The 16,882-nt window shown below is 30.8% G+C and overlaps 1 protein-coding gene across 1 annotated transcript in view; it reads left to right on the top strand.

Annotated features, from left to right (window-relative positions):
• The window catches only part of LOC137931755 (uncharacterized), a 59,500-nt gene extending 47,961 nt beyond the window's left edge, over positions 1 to 11,539 (top strand). Inside the window, exon 6 of the mRNA XM_068775250.1 lies at positions 11,363 to 11,539. Within this exon, the coding sequence (XP_068631351.1) occupies positions 11,363 to 11,448 (86 nt within the window). The 3' untranslated portion in view covers positions 11,449 to 11,539. The remainder of the gene's footprint in view (positions 1 to 11,362) is intronic.
• Positions 11,540 to 16,882: the final 5,343 nt, after the last annotated feature.

Raw genomic sequence — 16,882 nt, 5'->3', positions numbered from 1 at the left:
TCGAACTGGTAGAACTTCGAGTCTAGTTTCAGTAATCGTTGTTAAAGAACGTCCCTCACAGATCATAACTGAGATTTAAATGACCATTTTAATTCGTTCAACTAGTTGTAAATATAAAATATAGTAGTAGTAGCATGAGATGGATCTTCATAACCAAATGCTATGTGTTAAGTCCATATGGCATAGAAAAGTAATATTTAAATTGACAGACGTAATCTGTTCGATTAAAAATAAAATTTTGTATATATAGTTTGAAATAGCTAGTAGTAGTAGTCCTAAAAGTTTTCAGGGTCACCAACACAATGGATTCATTATTAAGGATATTACCTAACAATTCTAATAAAGTAATTACCATAAATCCATATTTACTACTTTAATTTATAATATTATAAAACTATTGCAGATAGGTTCGTAATTATTACGTTTTTTTTTAAATATATTCATTGTTCTGCAACAATGCGGATCACAACTATAGTGTCAGCAACCAAACATTTAAAATATAGATTACATAATTATTTGCGAAGAAAAGTTTCTATTAAAAATTAAACCACGAAAATATAGTTAGACTTTAGGAAGGGCATGTTTATAGTGTATGACGTCAACAGGTGCATCCTATTGACCCTAAGCGGTCGACCTGTCGTTCCATCTTGATGCATCTTATTATGTCATGTTCACTAGACATGGGCAATTGAGTATTGCTTTTAGGTTGTTAAAATCATTTTATAAAATTATATAACATATATTAAATATTACCACTAAATGTAGCAAACATTGAGCTTATTATTTTTTTCACTAATTGGAATATTAAAGTGATAATATCGCTTTAGCGTATAAAGCGCTTAGCTGTATAAACACAATTGTTTGCCTTCGGTTTAGACCATTAACAAGATTTTCTCAGATGGAAGTCCCACACTTAATTCTCTGGATAACAAATTTTGAAGATCTTGATTTTAACATCAAATTATGTTAAAATTATTAATACCTTCGCAAACATTATTGTAAATTAAAACCAAGTATGTTATATTAATTCGGATTTCAATGGACAAAAATAACGGTAAATGAAACTATTTATCTCATGGACTCAGGTAGGTTAACCTCGATCATAGGTGCTGAAAACCACTTAAAACTTTTGAAAATTATAAAGAAACTGAAATTACCCGTAAAAAATATTTTGTGAAGTCTAAGATGTCCTTAGATTATTATAAATTCTTATTACAATTTATACTACAATTTAGTAGTATAAAGGTGATCAATTATTCGTGTAAAAACTGAAATATGTTAGTTAATGTTTGTATTGAATTCGACAGGCATATAACTTCTGGCAGAACAAAGTCTGTAGAGACAGAGAGTAAACAATAATTATATAATCTGAAATTTAGAGTGCCTTTTCCTAAATTATTACAATGTTTATTATTTCTGAAGCCTTTGATTTTTGGTCAGGATGTACCGCATATTAATTGAAAGCATTTGGGCTATGTATTCGCCCATTGAAAGGTTTAATACCGTATACTATATAATAATTTATATAAATTTCTAGCTCTATTTACTCCTTAATGAGTTAACAGTATTAAGTAGTATTGTCACTATTGTATGAAACTTGTTTCATTATATCCGACATCGACATTGCATCAGAGGGTCGAAGCGTTGTTTGCAAACGTTCAAACTATTCTTTGCACACTGTCCGTTATATTGCACTCTCAGTAATATGCAGAAATGTAAGAATGTATTGCGATGGAGTGAGCCGGTGTGTTATACTTGTAGAGCGCCATTGTATGTTCTTAAACCGGGTATACTGTTTAGCTTCGAGTTGATTCATCCATCATTACTTCGTTAAATATCTTTCGTATTGAAATATCTGAACTAAATTCGCAGTTTAAATTTATTTGCATTCACGATTTTGATATCTTCTTTTAAATTCCTGTGTTTTTATAAAAATATTTCAATGCATCGATATAAATCAATCAATAAATAAATATAAATCACATTGTCAAAAGTCATTATTTAAATACGATCAATGTAGAATGTTAAAATATTATTTTATTAAAAGGCACAAGAAATAAGAGGCCTAAAAGCTTTCTCGATAACTAAAATGAAAACTTCGTTACGTTTCTTAAGAATCTGTAACGCTGAATTAATAGGTAGCTTTACTTTATTTGAAGGCGTGTCTACGAAGTAGCTTTGTTAGCAAAAACACTCTCTAATAATACTTCTTTGTGATATCGGAGAAAACATTGGAAGTTTCCCATATTTATACTATTTACTTCAAAACAGTTTAACTGTGACGTTAATAACATAAAATTTAAAATAATAACATAACATAAACATTGTACTTAATCTAATGGGAATGAAATAATTCATATATTCCTTAAACTGTCTTCACTATTTTTATGAACTTTTTGTATTGACTCTGTAAATTAAAAAAGTATGTTTCTTCAAGTTCCCCCTTCATTCTCAACCTGACGGATGTAAAAGTAGTAAATTAACTGGAACAAACAGCGAGCTTTGAGGTGTTTTATGGCCTGTTGCGTCCCACTTTCGCTACAGTGTCAGTAGAGAATTTACGGTGTGAATAGATCTACAGTGAAAAGCTATTTACGTCTGATGATACAGCGCATTCAGCGAACAACAATCGATGGCAATATCAATGCAAAATAATGTCCGTATCATGTATACATCTCTACAATATTAATAATAGACCGCAGATAAACAAACTTTTGTAGCAATGGTTATCCAATTTTATTTTGTAAAATTCATTCGTAAAAATTTAGCAAGCTTAGTCTATACGGGTTGTACGAAAAAAATACCAGGCTAAGATTAGCAATTGATGTACGGCAACGAACTGAGTCTGTGTAGCAAAAATACTACACGCTATATGGGTTACGGGTGTACGGATGGTTATTTGTTCCTCTTTCTATTTTTACATCCTGTAAATCTTATCATTAAAATATCTTTTAACGTCGCTATTAAACTGATTCTAATAAAAATTTGTATTAAACCTAAATATTATTTTAAATATTTTTAGAGAAGAAATTATTTAAATAAATAATTTTCGTCTTTTATTTATTCGTCCCGTATTGCACAGTTAACGGCGTTATCGATACTAATATGTTTAAAGACCTGGTATTTTGGTTTGAAAAATTATTTTTTACATTAAAAAGATAAGACGAACCACGCTGGATAGCTATTGGTAAATGCCTATTTTTAGTTATAATTTAGTTCTATCCACGGCGTTTAAATAAAAAAAACACTTATTTTTACTGCATTTTCGCTCGCCTCCTATTGGCTTAAGTTAGGTGTCTCTCAATAATTTTACCATTTTTATTAATTTAACCGAGAACACAATAATACCTTTCCAATCGAAATAAACACCGCAGTGTTCTTTTCTCCCCCTGTTCGTTGATTCCGCGTTTTCCATTAATTGTCTTTGTCATTTATGTCCTTGTTTCTTTCTCTTCTGGTGTCTCAAAAAGTCATATTTCAAACAGCTGAACCTTGGCCTCCGCACTGTTTGGGTCAATTTTAAATTCAAAGATATTATAATATCATTATATTTTATAACTAACTTTTTATTAAAATTTATTTTTGATAAATAATTTAATAAATAATTACAATACTTGAAAATTTGCAAATTGTGAATTTTGTTATATTATTTGAATTGTTATCCGACAAAACTAAGAATATGTATTATACATATACATGTAATGACAATAAAACCAAGTTGAAACATGTACCAAAGTTAAAACTTCCCTTGCGATATATCTCCATACAATATTTCTGAATAATCGTTAGTAGAATATACGTACCTAAGATTGTTTAGTCTGTCTGATACACTGCACGTAGCATTCCAATACTCTTCGTATCGAATAGGCGCGCCCACACACAACTATTATTTTTTGTAAATTGTAAATTAAAATATATAAAGTTCTCCTTTTAGTACTATTAACTTATTTAAATTTATATCACATATAAACTCTTTTACTAAAAGCAATGGATCATATGATGTCAGCAGGAATTTTTGCATAATAAGTCACTTCCACCCTATTTGGTAACCTATGACCACTGGCGGCCACATTCTACGCCCGAAATGATGTTTATTATGATATGTGCATACATTCTTAACTACTTATGTAGACAATTGACGTATTATATAAAACGAACAACTACAATATAAAAATATTCGGTGTAAAAATCAAGTACCAAAAATTAACAATTTCTCTATACTAGTATATAAATTTTCCATGTTGTTGTCAGAGGCATTTAAATATTACACAAGATTAGCATGTGAACTCATGAACCAGCATACGAAAAGAGTATCTATATCTGTCTTAAAACTCCTTCACGGAATCGGTGATGGGCTGTTTCCATGCCTTCTTGTCTTCTACTTTCCTGGAAACAGATAAGAAGTCAAGTTATAGACTTAAATTCATCGGAACAGCGGGTAGAAGATCTTTTACCCTGTACTTTCTCTTTTCCCAGTATTTATTTTAAAAAAATTTAACGATTTTCTGCAAGCTAAAATTTTGCAGAGAGCATCGTCTTTATCTTATTTGGGTGGAGATGAACTTATTGGTGCGTCTTGCTGTCCAAAGTATGCGTAGCATTTTTCTCCAAAACCACATCTCGGGGTTGTTGTAGAGCGTTTTGTACAGTCTACCACCATTTTTCTTTTAGAAAGTTATTTTGTACATATAACACACCCCGTCTGAACTTATTCATAGGTGTACTCTTAAAAATTCTTCTTCTCAGTCGTTACTTCATTTCTAAAGATTGTATCCTTCTTGAAACATCTCGAAGACAAGCTCTTTCCATGCCATCTTATCCTTTACCTTCCTCGTGGCAGTAGAAAAAAAATTGCCTATAAAAACCCAACGACCATCTCAGTGCTAAAAGACAATATCGCTACTTCAGTGAGTGATACAGAATACTGCAACCGGATGATGAAATATGTGTGCACGGTGACGGTAAACATAAATTGAATGAAATTTTATTAAAGAAATTCGCGAAAAGAGATTTTTTTAAAGTTGTTAAAATAAATGTATACCTTTTGGAAGTTTTTTTAATTAAATTTTGTAAACCTGTTAATATCAACGGACACCTGTTACATATTTAAGAGTAGTTCCGTCATAGTTTTCACATGATCTTTGCATGATCATATGAAAACTCTAATGGAAAAAAACGTAACACTGAAAAACAAACTCTCTATAGCGTCGGCTTTCGTTCGCATAACGTACCGAAGGTATTTTAAAATTCGAAAGCGAACGGTAGTCGCAAAGCGTTGCTTGATTTTCATTTTAATCATGCTTTCGTAATATGACGAATCTTTGTGTACCGATAATTAAAAAAATATACAAAGTAATAGCTATACGTCGACGTGCGTGCTGTGATGTGTTAACTATACTTTTTAGATCTAGATCTAGCTCTAACATATATATATCAACTAAAATCTTAGTTTATTACCCCTATTTCACTACATCTATTTACGTAAGCTGTATATAAAAGTTCTACGTAGCAAACGGAAATATTTAATATGACGCCGTCAAGAAAGAAGTGGGTGACAGGCCAAGATCGATACATCATGTTTAACAAGCAAACACACCATTCCTACGTCCCGGAATAATAAGATCGTTATTGCGAGTACGTTATTACTTTTATGTTATTGTATCGAAAACATGATATCCTATATATATAAATATATATATATATACACATATATATATATATATATATATATATATATATATATTATTTCATTATATATATTATATTATACTATACTACTATACTATATTATAGTTTTAATTAACTATTCTGTAATAATATCTTCATCTAATAGTCAAAGATAGCCATTATATTATAATTACTAGATGTACCTATAACTTTGTGTACCCAAGATGATCCATTAATAAAATTTATATTCCAAAATCATAAAATACTATGGTAGAAAATCACATACGGCTGATAAAGACGTCACGCCTGCCTTTTTAGAAAGTAAAGACACGCTAAAACACAGGCCATGTCAAATCCCGGTTTTAATATATCCGACTTAATAAAGAAGGACGCAGTTGCGGGGTTTGTTTTGCTAAAATCCGCTGAATAACGTACCACCGCCCATATTTGCCGCCAAACAAGGCGTAAGCATTAGTGAAATTACTTAACTAATTAGCCGAATAATCTCATGTTTCAAAATCATAGGCATGGATATAGCTACGTAATTTATTATACAAACAGGATCGATGTCGTGACGTCATACATAGGAAGCTAGTGGTAAGATGTGACGATCCTCAAAATTGAGGAGAACAACACTTTGTAGGTGTATAATATCTATGATACGTTTAAAGACGCCTTTAAACGTATCATAGGTACTTTTACTTATTTTCACTTTTTATTTTACAATGTTATAGAATTGTTTGGAAATATGTATGAAAGCTTTAGGGATAAATGCCAGTACTTACTGGCCTATCGTGCTCCAATTGGAAAAATAAATAAATGTTACTTATGTCACAGTTATTGCTTTATACAGGTTGATTGGAAATATCGTTTGTCATATGAGTTATACGAGTAGATTTATTACTTTAAAATTTCACCCTTTTTACCACTTGAGATACATGATATAAAAATTATAATCCTTCAGCACCAATTTCTCCTTTATACCATAACATAACAATTGATAGTCTTTTATCTCTCTCTGGTTTAAGTTGAAATTTAATGCGCGGGAAAAAAATATCAAACTTCTAACAATTACAACGTCATCATTCGATATAAAAATGCAGTTTGCGCAGTGTATTTTTACCTCTCGCCTTTTCGGATTAATTGAGGTTTTGTGTACTATACTTAAATATTTATATCTCTAAGATAAATTTTTAATATTTTGTTTTGGTTTATTTATTATTTCTATTTGGTTTTAACTTGTGCGTGTAATATAAAAAAATATTATCTGTATAAAGAATTGTTAGAACCAAAAGATTTGCCGAAAATGCCGGTCACCGTAATAAACTTTATAGGAGCTTGTAATGACTTAATTGCAGTAAATTTGATATGAATAGTTAAACAAAAGTCTACTGTTACATTCATATTGCTAGATTCCGACATTAGCGGCTTATACGAGTAAATAACAAATTTTCATATTTATCAGCCAGAGCAGAACAGTGGCTCATAAAGCGATCATATTAATATATATTTGACATATAAGTATTTCGATCGAAATACATTTATACGGTTTACAATGGTCTTAATTCATAATATTATCGACAGATAATTTACAGGGACAATTTGTGTATCACAATTTAATAGGAAATAGAATCAGATTGTTACCTTATGAATTGGGTTTAGTTTGATTTAACCAAAGTCCACAACAAACTGGATAAGGTTTTTATTTAATTACTTTTACAATATACTTTACACAATAGTAGAGTAATTCATTACCAAGCTTTATAATCACTGAACAAATCATTTGCACTATAAAAAGATTTTTTGGGAGTTATTGTTCAATTAGCTTTTTAAATGTATCCATCATATTATTTCTGCGATCCCAAGATGTGAGTTTCAAGACAAACACATAACAATTTCCATCTTTATCATCATTTCCGAAGGTTGGATGTCCACTACTGGCATCTTTCTGATCAACTTCCGACTATCTTACTAAGATCGTCTGTCCACCTTATGAGTGTATGTACTACGTTGCGCTTGCAGATCCGTGTTCTCTACTTCAGAAGACTAAGGGACCAGCAACAGTTTGTTCTGCGCGCTTGTGGTCTGTCCACTGCCACTTCAAGTCGTCAATCCGTGTTATCCTTTCGTTCGTCTACGAATCTCCTCATTTCTGATTCGAAACTAGTACCATTTAAGAGTAATGATCTCATTTTAGTAGTGTTAGCTACTACTCTGCCAATACCTATCCAAAAAATAAGAAAAAGGTTTAAAAAATTCTGACGATATGTGAAACCAGTGAAGCGTTATGTGCTCTCGTAGTGGATTACAAATACCGCAATCTCTTGTGTGTTCAAAATAAATGGAAACATTACAAAGCGAATAACAGTGAATTTTAATATCAATAAATGAAGAAATACACCTATTATGATGTTTTGTTATTGGAAAATGGCGTTTATATAACACAGAGTACTGGTTTTAAATAGATTAAAGATTTACTAAGCACGTTTATTTTACTAAATTGATTCAAAAGTTAACACCGTTTGAATTTCTTGTGGACTCTTTTCAGTTTATGGCGAGAGCCCTACTAGGGTTTGAAGTTTCAAGTTGTTAAGTAACATTAAAGTTTAATCTGCTTCTAATCTGATTATAATAATTTTTATGAAATTGGGCTCTTTTGGCAATCACTTCATAATATTGCATACGCAAATGATCACTATAAATGATTCAAAGTGTATTATACAAATAAATGTATACACTTTTAAAGGTTTATTTATATACAAATGAATGTAGATCAGTGTAATAAATATAAGATTAATAAAAGGTTTATAAGAAATTTAGTGTTAACAGATTTATTTTTAAGTTGAAAATTACTATATAAATAAAAATGTAAAAAAGTGACTTGTAACTCAGAGTAAAGAGAAAATACAATTTGTTTTCATAAGCCAACGGCAGCCTGCTTTTTAAAATATTAATGAAAATTGAGAAAATAAAGTATACACGAACTTTATTAAAATAAAGTTGTGGAAGGATATATTACTATACATTCATGACCTTGCAACTTAACGATGTAATAATAATTCAAATTTGTCGGTCAACTAATCAAAGAGAAGCTCACGCTAACAACGAGGGAATGTTAATCAACAGGGGTTGTATTTTTTGTGGTTGAATTGAACTAAAAAATAGTGGATACTTTTCAAGTGAACATAACTAAGTTGAAGCTTTTTTTTTTAAAAAAACTGTCGTTTTTGCATAAATCCATAATCTTACAATCGGCATTCTGTAATATGAGATCTAAGAAATTCCATCAAAGAAAACATTTGTGAAATAAAAATATTGACGGCACATAGTCGATGTACATTAATGAGTTATAAGTATATAAATAAATTCAAGAAAAATAGTAGAGTACATTAGGTTACAACCAAACATGAACGGCTTCTTAAACATTTTATAAAAAATTGATAAATCTTTTGCAACTGTCTGGTATTACATAAATTCACATGCAATATCTCTAAAGTTGTCTCGTAATAAATTTAAGAAATTAAGAAAATAAAATCTTCTCAAAAATCCATCCATCGTAGTGTGCACGATTCTTTTGGTGATAATAGAGTTTGGAAATAAATTGCTCTAACAAAAGTAGTTAGAATATTGTGAAAGTGACGACATAAAAACTTTGTCTCAGTTTGTTGTAGTCTCTTCTCAGATCCGGGCGTGTTTGAAACCCACGTAGCTTTAATTTGAAGGATGCTTTATTTGGGTTACACATCAAAGTTCAATTTGATTCTAAATTCTTTTAAATCGGGGTCTTTTCATGACCCTCAAGTTGTCATTTTAAATGATCCTATGTGAATATTGATATGGATAAATAATTAAACATACTCAATTTACAATAAAGACAAACAACCTAACCAAAAAAAAATTCTTTGCCGATATAAGTAAGTTAAAGACGCTACTTACTAATACAAGTTAAAGACGAAACTAATATTATCTAAGAACAATGACCTATGAACACGACTACTCTGCCAAACGAATACTATAAAAAAAGAAGAATGCTTAAAAATCCTCAAGATATATGCAGCATTATATTTCACACACACTCTGACCTTGTAACCCGATAATTATAAATGGAAACAATATAAGGCGAATAAAAACTCATTTTAATGAATTTGTTTATTTTATTTAATTCATACAATCCATTTTTCACTGTATTCTGTAGCCTAAAATTAACATGTTAACAATGTTTTTATCAAGTAAATTGGTGGTATAGCGATAAAACTCTGTACGTAATAATGTATGCCGAAATAAATAAATTGACATCCAAAGAGAAAAAAGTAAGTAATGTTATATCAGGTATTTGAGACAAGGTGATAACAATAACTTAATTGCAGTACATTTTCGGAAAGTAAATTTTTTGAAGTAATTACGCACATTCTTCCCTCCAAGAACTGCTAACTAGTAGATATATTTATCAGATTGGAAAATTATCAAATGTATACAGAGACAAAATCAAAAATTAATTACGACTCGCTTTTTAAAAAAGATATTTCTCGTGCAAAATAATGTTGTGTAAATATTTAGTCCGCCTTCATACGCTTGCCAAATCTTAACAAAACATTACAAATTTAAACGTGTGAATAGTCTTTGATTTGGTTTGTGTAGGTTTGCAAGCGTATGCAGTCAGTCGTTGCAATAGCGCGTCGGTTTTTTGTCGCAAATCAAAGGCAAATGTGCCCCAAACGATACTTACTCGTTAACACGATTGTCACACGGTTGACACTGGCGGCCGTTAGACTGGTCACGTCAAGACGTCTTAAATCTATCTATAAATAAATTTGAATTTCAAAAAATTTTGCTCGCGCAATACTCAAGAACAGCCCAATTCGAATAATTATTTAAAAAAAAGTTAGGGTCGAAGAAAGTAGTTATAAAGAATATTCGACGACAAATACGACAAAAAATATACTTTTTCTTTTCAACAAACCACAGATTAAATTGTAACTTCAGAGAATGCTATCAAAAACTTATCACGCATGTAAAAGGAGCCACAGTAACGTACTTTAATTTACAAAAATGCGTTACACAAAATATAGTTCGGTTCAAAATAACCTTTAAATATAAGGATAATGCTCGAATTACTCATATAAGCTTACTAATAATTATAATATTAATATTCATTTAATTACTGCCGCGCACAGTACATTTTATGTAATTTGAGAAGATTGAAAAATAACGCCATTAATTAATTTATATTAATTATCAAAGAATAAAATTTCGATGTTTAGACTAAAACATTTAATAAGCTTATTTTCCTGCAAGCTTAACAGGTCTAATCTAACGGCATAACTTCCAATTTAAACCTAACCAAAATTTTACACTTTAAATATACAATACAATTGTAGTTGGTTCTTCAATACGTTGGCATACGTTGAAATTTTTTCGACAATAACTTCCTATAGATTTAGAAAAATCTAGTGTACTCACAAACCTTTAAAGATTTCAAATAGAAATTAAAAGATGTAATGTAATGTCTTATGGAAACTTTAAAATGGATGATTTAAATATTTAAATATGTTAAACCTAGTCAAAATCAGTCGATCTTTAATAGAAGTAACAAATCCCCGATATAAGTATTGTACAAAGGTCTAAATCCACATAATATCAGATGACCGCTTTCTCAAAACGACGATGGTTAAGCCTGCTTTTTGTTTGTTCGCAGTTCGCCAGGAGAACGAGCGCATGATGCACGACGTCCTGCAGGCGGGAATCGTAAATCGCACCCAGTCGTCGGTGGCATTTCGCTGACGCCGCGCTATTCGCCGCGCCCTCGGCTCGATAACATCCGACCGGCCGCTGCGCCGCCCGAGGAGCCACCCGAACTGGGTTCACAGGCCGAACCGCGACCTCCAATTCATGGAACAACTAACCACTCTGATTCCTCATTCGCTGATCACGACACGCACCGGGGGCTACAGGTACCGGTTAGTGAAACAGCCGCTGGCCCCACATAAGTGCTGTCATGTGTGTCTCAGAGCCGAATCTGTTTCCTTTGAATCTGTCAATGCTGGCGTTACATGAATGCACAAACTATCGTCGAAAAATGTATAGCATAAGCTAGCAAAGGTGGCGCACATTCTCTGTTTTTGCTTTTATGGCTGAGCGATGTGTTAGTGCGGCAAATAACGCATATATAATATAAACGAATATTGTTATTATCTGTATTGAATATTAAAAGACAGTTTCTTGTCCCGTGATAGTGTAGAGATTAGAATTTGTGTATTTAAATGTCAGTCGTAAGAATTTGATAATTCCTTATTGTTGCTTAAGAAAACGATATAATCAAAGATAAATAAGTAAGGAGTGTTAATTGAAAAAATAGTTAATATTAGCACAAACAGAACTGGTAAAAATATATTATCATGAATTACATAACAAATAGATTTAATAATTAACCAAGTATGGACTTTTATCGAGGAAATTAATAAACATAAGTAAATTTATGGAATTAATGTATACGTCTTACAAATAAAGTATTTAAGTAAAAACATTATTTTATCAAAATAAAGATGACTGCAATACATACCAACACTTCAAAGCGTTTTATGCAGAAATAAAGAAAGTAAAGGCTAAAAAATAAGCAAGTATTGCTATATAAACAATTATATAAAAGCCTATTGATGTTGTTAGGTAGAAATAAATAATCTAAATTTTAATGCTTAACCGTACATTCTGTGTTAGACTTATAAAATATTGCTACGCTAAATTTTTGTTGTATTTATAGTTTTAATATATGCTAAAGTGTTAACGTATACATACACAAATATGACTTATATTATTATTACATATATACACAAATAAATATGCATATATACATTTTTGTCTATATTAAAACTTCACACCAAATAAACCCTTTTTTAAAAGATTTTTTAAATATAGAAAAAACCGTTCGTATTCTAAATTCAATTCAAAGAGCTTTCGTAATAGCTGGAAATCGTTAAAATAAGAGCTTCTTATAAATTAGTGGTTAAAAATGTTAAAATCTGCAAATTGTTACTAAACGCTTCTAGTCTGTAAAGCTTAAAACGTAACATATGTATCAAATGTTTTAACGCATTCCTTTGTTTTGGTGGTTTACTTTTCATGTAAAAATCTGTGTTATTTGCGAATTAGAATATGTTTTCATTCAATGTTCTTATGAAACAAAGTTAATGTAAATTTTCCAAACTAAATACCATAATTTTATGCCCTTTGACCAAACCGAAACTGTACTTAATAAGAATACTGTCCTTTGTTGTAAGCATAATGTTAAAATAATACGACCAATATCTATGGAAGAAACTCGCACTCGACAAAACAACGCGTTAAATTTCGTACCATAACCATAATGTAAAAAATTAATGTTGGCGTCTGTTATTGTTGACATTTAGATATATATTAATCGTTTAGAATAAATGTATACATTATAGGTGTGAGAGCTTGTAAGTTATTTGTCAACTTGTTAGAACATTTCTCTAATTACAAGTAAAAAACTTAAACACTGTATTAATAAGTATGTGTAAAAACTGTGTAAAACCACACCATTAGCCATTTACCGTGTGACGCTGTATGACGAGAACATAAAAGTAAATAACATATTAAATAATAAATATAGTTTAATGCGACACATAAAGCCAACAATCCCTTAGTGACATGATAAGCAAAATCTTTAAAATGTTATATGATAATTTCTGAGAGAATCCCCTAATGCAACTGTCATTACGTTGAAAGGGCCACAGTACAGATAATTGGAAACTATATAACAAAATTTTATAATTGTTTGATGTAAATGTCATCTAATTAATCTATTTTACAAATATAAAAAAGTGTTTAATAAAATGTCTTTGTAATTATTTTGTCTTTTATTGATCTTAATATCTTTTTTTATTCATGTTTCTTTCTAAGAGAAAAGTAATTTTTATACATTTGTTATTATTTAGAAATTTTTACAAGTTTCTTTTGACATGGGGTCGTTTCTCATCGGCCTACTGCTCTGTTTTAAATCTTAAAAAGTACGATGAAAATAAAAGTAAAATAACGACTAGAAGTAACGCATTGTCGAGCACAAGCGTTTCTTTAGGGAGATTATTGGAGCATGTATTGCCAGCGGATCTTCTACGGTTTGACTGACTTTACAGTTCTTCAACTATATTATTAATAATAATTAAAATCACGTCTCGTACAGTTTTTATCGCTCCAATAATGTGCATACTTGATAGAACTATATATAATATATATATACGAACATCATTTTGGTTATATCGTTTTTATTACAGAAATAAAATCCAATTGCACGTAATTAGAACACTGCTTTCAGACTAAAACTTGCAGGTTTATCGCCGTGTGATACCGGAAAAGCCTGTCGGGATATATTTTAATACTATAAAAATCTTAAAAATTATTTCTTTACTATTTAGGTACTCTTAGAAAATTATAAAAAGTTAATAGGAGGTGGCTATAATAAAGTTCTTTTAGGTTTTATGAATGATTTCTTGTAACCAAAACTTCAAAAGCTCAATGAGTACAACTTCTAGCAGGGTTCCAGAAGGACGGGACCACTTGTCATACATCTAATGCTAGTTGATTTTACGAGAAACGTTCCTGAGAAAAATTGAATCGAAGAGAACATTATAGTGACAACGCACAACAGGTTCGGATTTGTCGCCTTTTTTTGTATAAAATAACATTCGAGGAAAAACGGCATCAGTTTCAATACGTCAAGCTTGAAGGTATCTTTTTAAAAACATTCGGTGTCGTTTGGAAGAATATTCCAAAAGACCTTAAATATACTTGGATGATATAATTTACGAAAAGTAATCTCCATTCCTCGTTTTGTTTATTAAAAAAAACATATTGTTGTATCTGGAAGTAGTATTAATGATAAAAATATTTATTTTATTTTGTTTTCAAAAGCTAACTGTGTTATGACTCACCCTTTATTATTAAAAATTCTTAATGTAAAGAATCGGACGGATTAAGTGGAGGCAGTGAAGGTACTTGACTCGGGTCAATAGGACGTACTTCTTAACGTCATATAGCTTTAGCGAGTTCGTCTCTTAAGACAACAGGGTAATCTTTGATAAAATAACGTACTGGACCAAATATTTGTAATGATTGTTTTTCTCTATATACATTGCAACATTGAATTTTACTGTTAGAAAATTTAAACTTGGAAGCTATTTTTAAACATCATACACGTCACGTTTTTACTACTGTGGTGATTGTACATAAGGTTTGATTGCATAACTAGAATAAAATGAATCATGGCTAAAGTGCAACAGAGTTATAAGCCATGCGCCACGCAACTGTGGTAACTATATATCCATTCGATCTAATCATTTCACTTTGCGCATTGGCTGCGAAGTGAAGAAAGTGATAAATAGTATTATTTAAAGTTTCTTTCTAGAGATCGTTTAAGAATGTACTGCTACGGCGCAAATAAGGAGACATAGGTATCACAGTGTTTCAGATTTGAGTGCGCCGTAGCCATGGCAACGACGGAACGATTTACTGGCTACGAGGCATCGCTTAGTCTCACATCAAACATTTCATGAAAAAAATGCATTTAATTTATTTCTATTATTATCTACATTGGATCACTTTAAATTATCACCTGTGTAAGTTACTTACACAGGTGATAACTTTAATCTAATAAGATTCATATCAGAAGAGTACCATTTCATAGAAACTTGAATCAGATTGAACTCTCCTTTTAGGCATTTTTAAACTTAAATTTACGTAGATTCTAAACGGGACCTGATTTGAAAAAAAATCACAACAAACCTGTAACGGATTTTGTTTTTAGTCATTTTTACAATATTCTTCAATAATACTAATTTCTTAAAGTTACTAATTTTATGAAGTCTAGAGAAAGGTAAAACATTTGTAAAGTATAACGAAAGTACACAGATTGGGTACATGCTATGCAAACCCTATCGTTTCTAACAAAACACAAATTTCTTTAATTTACATTAAAAAAACATTGAAAGTAAATATTAATTATTCAAGTTAAATAATAATATACAGTTATAACTTATTCGTTCAAAATTCGTTTGTAATAAGATAAATAGGTAACAAACTTTTCAGTTCATCATCTGGTTCATTCTACAACTGAACATTGACTTACTTCATGGATTTCGAATAAAACCGGTTAGAAGTGGTCTTCTGCTTCCAGCGTTTTTTTACAACCTTAACTTTAACTATTCAATTAAACTACTAAAATACCAAAGTATATATAAAATAAATATAAATTTTATGCTATTTATTTGCTGTAATATAAGCACATGCTCATTACGTGTAAAAGGGGCTAATAAAGCTAGTTTGTTAAAAATGCCAGACCTTTGTAAGGACTCTATAGCACTAGACCTAAAAATAACAATTTTTTCCCTTCTTATATTTTACTGAAATGGAAAGTGGCGATGTTGTATGAATGTAACTACAGCTGTTAGGGCTGAAAAAACAAAGAGCCGGTAGACGTAAGGTGGGGAGGCCCTCCATTAGGTGGTATTATAACATGGTTAAGGCCGCGAAAAGTCGCTGAATGCGAGCAACTCATCAACATCATCGTGGCGATCTCTGGGGAAAGCACCTGCCAATCAATTCAATCGGCGTCTATCTGCTAATAAGATTATGGTGATGTATATTGTATTCTTATTATAAGAACATATATTTAAAATATTTTTGGTATAATTTTACTAGTAACACAAACTCATAGCTGTTGTTCATATATTACGTCACAAATATTTTTCGTTACATCAGTCTTAAGACCTATAATTACGATTCGTGATGATTAATGTTACATGTTCAGTCAAGCTTCATGGAGTTATCACTTAGATTGATTGCTTTATCAGGATATCCAATTTGAAAGTTTATGTAAAATTTTACCAAAATATATCAATTATTTTTATTTACAAAATGGACGTACTTCGAATAGACAATTATCATGCTTCTCCTCGAACTAATTCCCAACTTATCGCGGTGGGAATGTATAAAAAAGAAGCTACTCGTACAAGGCAATCCAAAGACCTAAAGATAGTCAGAAGCGGTTCTCTCCACCTATCACGGTCAGCCACGTTTAAACCTTAGCAAGTGTGATATGTGCACCATGATATCTTCAATGGCCGATAATTTGATGTTGAGATTTAGGGGAGAAGCCAAAAACCAGATTATCCACAGGGGGTTCAAAATGACTTACTTCCAAAAA

The sequence above is a fragment of the Battus philenor genome, unplaced genomic scaffold (genome assembly GCF_028537555.1).
Source record: "Battus philenor isolate CCGP_79_NKW_IND1 unplaced genomic scaffold, ilBatPhil1.0.hap1 SCAF_8, whole genome shotgun sequence".
NCBI lineage: Eukaryota > Metazoa > Arthropoda > Insecta > Lepidoptera > Papilionidae > Battus > Battus philenor.
The sequence above is the reverse complement of the archived record's forward strand: the minus strand, read 5'-3'. Positions and strand labels throughout refer to the sequence as shown.